This window comes from Triticum aestivum, chromosome 5A (assembly GCF_018294505.1).
Source record: "Triticum aestivum cultivar Chinese Spring chromosome 5A, IWGSC CS RefSeq v2.1, whole genome shotgun sequence".
Classification (NCBI taxonomy): Eukaryota; Viridiplantae; Streptophyta; class Magnoliopsida; order Poales; family Poaceae; genus Triticum; species Triticum aestivum.
In genome coordinates this window covers 115,112,174-115,117,515 of record NC_057806.1, presented here as the reverse complement: position 1 = coordinate 115,117,515, position 5,342 = coordinate 115,112,174, and the positions used below count along the sequence as shown (strand labels likewise).

The window sequence follows — 5,342 nt, the reverse complement described above, 5'->3', positions numbered from 1 at the left end:
CTTGTATCTTGTAAAGCAGCATCACGAGCCAAAGGGGGAACCAGCCAGTGGAGGTGTCAGCGTCATCCATCCATGGCACTTGCCGAAACAAGAGCAAAAGAGCTCCAGGTATCTGCCTTCACTGGACGAGTACCAAAACAAGAACTCAAGGCATCTTAACCTGCTGCAGATGACCCTCTGAGAGCAGTGATTCCCGGTCCTTGCTGTCGACGAAGCGACAATCCATCGGGGACAGGGGAGCCAATCGGGTGGATTCTCATTAAACTTTTTTTCTCCACCCCTGATGAAAGGAGTTGGAACTTGAAAGGCACACTGCCAATTAACAACAGGATTCAACAACAAAACAAGCTCCTATTCGGCGAGCCTATAGTACACTACACAGTCTTCTGAAACGCAGAAGACAAACTAAGGAGAGGCGGGGGAGCTTACAGACAACGCTGCTACAGGGGTATGCCGTGCTCTACGGGCTACAACTGCAGCGCCTCCAACCTCGGCACCAGATTGGATGGGCTTGCACGCTGCGCACGCTCGTCACTGAGGAGTATCATGTTGATGGTGCCGGATTCTCTCAACCAGGCAGCCACCACGACGCTGGGCGACACAAACCTTCCAATGTTGAATCGCTCAACCTGAAACGGTGCTCCGATTGAGTTGAGAAGTGCTTCGATGACGTGGCGAAGAGTGCTTGCGCCCGCAATCTTGCTATGCTTTCCCCACCCTGTCAGAATGCTGTACAGATATACAGAGCATGGTTTCAGTTATACAGATACAGATGGGAGGAAAAGTTAACAGCCTTTGCATTTGCACAGACACAAAACTACCGTAAATGTAACAAACACAAGCAAAATAAGTTGTAGCATCGAGTACCTTAGAAACTCAGGCATAGCTCGTCCTTCGAAGACAATAGAGCGCACATTCAGGAGCCATGCATGGACCATTGCTTGAGCTGCACCACATGACATAAGGTGCAGGTCCAAGCAAAACTCACTCCATGTGTTCTCCCACACACGGCGATTTACCCCTTCGAGCACAATTAACTGAGCTCCTTGCCTCTGAAAATAAGAAGGAACACACATTTGTCATTCAATTCATCAAATGGATTAGCCCTGTGTATGCAGTTTAACAGGGAACATTTTACATAGCATGCAACGCTTGCTACTCTACATATGAAGATGGTTTAGTACAATTAAATATCAAGCTGTCCAGTAAATACCAAATTCAGGACAGTTTAACTACTACAAATCTCAAAACAACTTCCAAACTAACCAAAAATGCCAATAGACTACGTAAAAAATGTTTAATTGAAATATTAGAATGGCTATCACATATCATGAGTATCTTCATTCAAGAGATAAGATCAAATTCCATGTATACTAAGGTTAAGGATAATGACAAAATCCACTACACCAAGGGAATATTAAAGATTACAAACTATCACAAGTCACTTAAAAGTTAATATAAAAGAACAAGTATTACTATGATACTATTTCATCTATTCAAATATAACCAGTCAGTTGAGAATAAAAATTACCCCTAAGCATCGATAAATTGTTAAGGATTACTCAAGGATTTAACCTTTTTAACATCACAAAATCTCTGTTTTTGCGAATCAACACAATACTTAAATCAAAGATGTACACTTTGAGCAGATCCTACCTGGCCAAAATGCCACAGCATATCAGTAAGAGCATTATAAAAGGCAGACGATGTTGGAGAATCCATGCGTCCCAGCTGATTAAAAAGGGACTGTGCTTGCGACCAAATTTCTTGGTAACCCATAAGGAGCCCATACGCAACACCATAGACAAAGTTATCAAACAAGCGAAGTTGTTCCAGTAATAGGGCTGCATCTTCAAAGTTATTACAGCGACTGCAAGAACCAAATTAAAGCGTAGAGTTAGTTATGTATACCAGATTTGCAGGTTGGAGAGGAGCGCAATGTGACTCTGCTAATTCAGATTTATGTACTAATAACATGATTTCCTAACTCAACCCTCATATGTATTACACTTCTGTTTTGGCCAAAATAAATATGGAGACATAAGGATATCTTCGGCTTACACTCTTTTCTAGAACCAGCAAAAAATGAGAGGATGTAAAATAAATAGTATTTTCCATACGCAGATCATGTATTCTGAAGGCTAAAATTTAACCAGTGCAAGCATACATCCATATTGGACTTAGAAAAATTAAACTGACAGGAAAAAGGTAATTAGCTTCCAGTACAATTCAGCACAAATTTTGAAATTTTCAACTGGTATGACAAGTTTAGAACTAAATGGCCAGACAGCATCTAGTGGCAGAATACTGAGAACAATTTCCAGTATAATATAGCACTAATTTTTTAACTTTCAACTAGTACAACACAATTAATAACAAAATGGCTAGATAAGCATCCAGTGGTAGAATACTACTCCCTCTGTCCCATAATATAAGAACGTTTTTGACACTAGTGTAGTGTAAAAAACGCTCTTATATTATGGGACAGAGGGAGTAAGAATTAGAGAGATTTGGCATTAAAAGGCTTAAGTTAAAGAAATCAAGATGTACCTGCAAGCATTCAGGATCGCAGAAAATGTAACAACATTTGGCCTTACACCCTGTTGGACCATCTTCTGAAACAATTCCAGAATGAAATACAATTCCTGAGACCTCCTCATCCGGACATCAATGGCAGAGCGTCCTCTTGTCACTGGATTAGCAGCCCTTATGATCTGGCCATTATAAACCCCAACAATGCCCATGTCCCCAACTTCAGGATCCTCCTCACCGTGTACCTTAGACTTGCCAAATGCATCAATTATTGTGTTATATGTAACCACATTTGGTTTGATACCCATCTCAGTCATATCATTTAGCAAAGATAATGCCCACTCTACCAATCCATTCTTGGCCAATGTGTCAATGAAAGAGCTGAACAGAACAACGTCGGCCTTTAGGCCAGATTCCTTAAAATCTAAATAGACATTAAATGCATCTCCGTGCATTCCCGCTTTTGAATAGATATCTATCAAAGTTGAGTATGTGAGTACACTAGGAGCTACCCCGCGTCTCCTCATATCTTGGACGAGGAAAGAGACGATGTCCAAGCGTCCCTGCTTTCCATATCCATTAATCAAAGAATTGTAAGTGACAGTATCCTTCTCAATCCCAGAGTCCTCCATCTCGTCACACACAATGGCAATTTCGGCATACTTCCCGGTCTTCACATAAATAGCCAGCACTGTGTTGTAGCAAACTCGGTCCAATCGAATTCCCAAAGACTTCATCTTTTCGTACAACTTGAGTGCCTCCTCATACTTCTCCAGCTTGGAGTATCCATCGATCAGTGTACTGTATGTAACAACATTTGGCTTCAGCTTTTTCGCTTCCATATCCAGCAGAACCTGCATAGCAAGCTCTATGTTGCCACACTTGCAAATTGCATCGATAAATGTGTTGTATGTGTAAATGTCACGCCCAATGCCAAGATGGGTCATTTCATCAAAGACAGCACGGGCATCCACCAAGTGCCCTGCGCGGCTGCACGCAGAAAGAAGTGAATTGAAAGTCTTCCGGTCGGGACAGAGCCCATCCCGTAGCATCTGACGAAAATATCCGAGCGTGAACCTGAGGTCAACACCCCCTTTCCCACATGCATCAATCACCGCATTGTACGTAACTGTGGTAGGCCGCAAGCCTGCACCCTTCATCGACTCAAGCACCCCCATGGCCTCGGTCGCAAGACCACTCCTCGCATATGCTGATATGAGCGCTGAGTATGCAAACACCGTTTTGCCATAACCCCCTGCAATGCCAGCATCAAAACCTCTTCTTGCAAGGTCTGGTCGCCCCATCTTGCCGAGTGCACCGATTGCGGCAGTCAAAAGCTTGCCTTTATCGACGGAGCCATTGCCAACAAGGGGCAATGCAGCGTGGAACACCTCAAGCGCACGGACTGCAGATTTGTCCCTGTCGCCGAGCTCCCGAAGGACATGGCAGTAATCATCAGGACCAAGCAGCTCTCCCCGGAAAGAGGAAAGCGATGCGCCGAGCGCGCGCCGGTCATCAGGGGCAACACGGAGCAGCTTGTCAACACAGCGCCCAGCAGCAGCTGAGGACGTGCGCCCGCCGCGGTCCTGGCCACCCGCCCCACGGTTGTTGCGCTTGGAGATGTTCTTCGTGGAGCGCGCCCGCCTGAACTCAGGGCCAAGCGCCCCTACAGCGGCGCGCTGGGGCTGCACCGCCCATGGCGCGGCCGGGCCACTAAATATCGGGTTCTGGACGGGCGGGCAGGCCACGGAGTGGGACCCCGCCGCGAGGAAGGGCGGGCAAAGCGCCGCCGCCGCGGCAGGAGCCGACGCGGACGCCGACGCATGCAGCCGGGCCGTGGCCGTGGCGGGGGCCGCCGCCGCCGCCGCGGCAGGGTGGTGGGAGGCGGCCGCCGCGTGCGCCTGCGACGGCGTGAAGTGCGTCGTTGGCGCCATGACGGCCACCGAAGGCAATCACCTTCCTTCCTCCACGGACTCCCGGCACCGTACGTATCCCGCCTCGGAGACCCTCCCAAACTCCTCCAAATCCTTCCACACAACCAAACAGCTTCTCCAATCTCTCGCCCCGCAATCAGGCTGGACCGGAAGCAAATCCCCGGGAGACAGCGACCAGGAAGTCAGGATATTTATATGGCCGGAGCAACAAGATCGCTCCCGCGTGCAGCGACGGCGATTACTGCGTCGCCGCGCGCTGGCAGCATGCTAGTAGTGGCGAATGATTTGGTGATAAGATTGGATTAGGCGGATTTGGGGATTGGATGGCTGGGAGAGGAAGATCGCACCAGGCTGCGCGCGGGGGTGGGGGAGGGAAGAGATAAGACGCCGGAGCAAGCAAGGAAGAGAGAATTATTTCCGGAAGATTTCTCATCTGGAAAGCGTCACCGGTTTTGTTGGTGGTGTAAAGTCCATGACCTGTGGGGCTGGCATTCGAGGTGGCCCGGCTGCAACGGCAGATGGTGGAGGTCTGTGGGAGTGACATGTGGGGCTGACTAGGTCCGAATCAGCTGAGCTGGTGGTGCTGTGTTTATTAGAGCAGATGATGTAAAAACTGCTAGATGCAAATTTACATCACCAAAAAAGCGAATTTTACAACAAAAACACCTAACTTCAACGGATGATTTACATCAGCCGTGCGCCCGTCGCTCCAACAGGTGATGTAAAAAGGGCCATCGGCCGCACGACCGCAGCTCCTCCTCTGCCCGAAGGCTCTGCCTCACGGAATTGTAAATGTAAATAAACAAATTCTTGGACATCTTAAATCATCGACGAAAGTACCTCTTTGAAAAAATGGGTCGGAGTACCAAAAAAGTT

At 47.5% G+C, this 5,342-nt stretch overlaps 1 protein-coding gene across 1 annotated transcript; it reads right to left on the bottom strand.

The window, feature by feature from the left end:
• Nucleotides 1–249: 249 nt before the first annotated feature.
• Nucleotides 250–4,899, bottom strand: LOC123102547 (pentatricopeptide repeat-containing protein At2g31400, chloroplastic). The gene is made up of 4 exons (XM_044523940.1): nt 2,551–4,899; nt 1,657–1,870; nt 868–1,052; nt 250–729 (listed from the first exon to the last, which is right to left on the bottom strand). Exons 1-4 carry the CDS (start codon nt 4,464–4,466, stop codon nt 468–470), a joined length of 2,577 nt encoding a protein of 858 aa, XP_044379875.1. The 5' UTR covers nt 4,467–4,899; the 3' UTR covers nt 250–467.
• Nucleotides 4,900–5,342: the final 443 nt, after the last annotated feature.

What these genes read in the sequence shown, in the direction of transcription:
- LOC123102547 (XM_044523940.1), bottom strand. Translation starts at nt 4,466, where the DNA reads ATGGCGCCAACGACGCACTTCACGCCGTCGCAGGCGCACGCGGCGGCC. An exon ending in GCGATCCTGAATGCTTGCAG is followed by an intron (nt 1,871 to 2,550) that starts GTACATCTTGAT and finishes TGGTTCTTGCAG; the next exon opens with TCGCTGTAATAACTTTGAAG. An exon ending in TGCTGTGGCATTTTGGCCAG is followed by an intron (nt 1,053 to 1,656) that starts GTAGGATCTGCT and finishes TCTTATTTTCAG; the next exon opens with AGGCAAGGAGCTCAGTTAAT.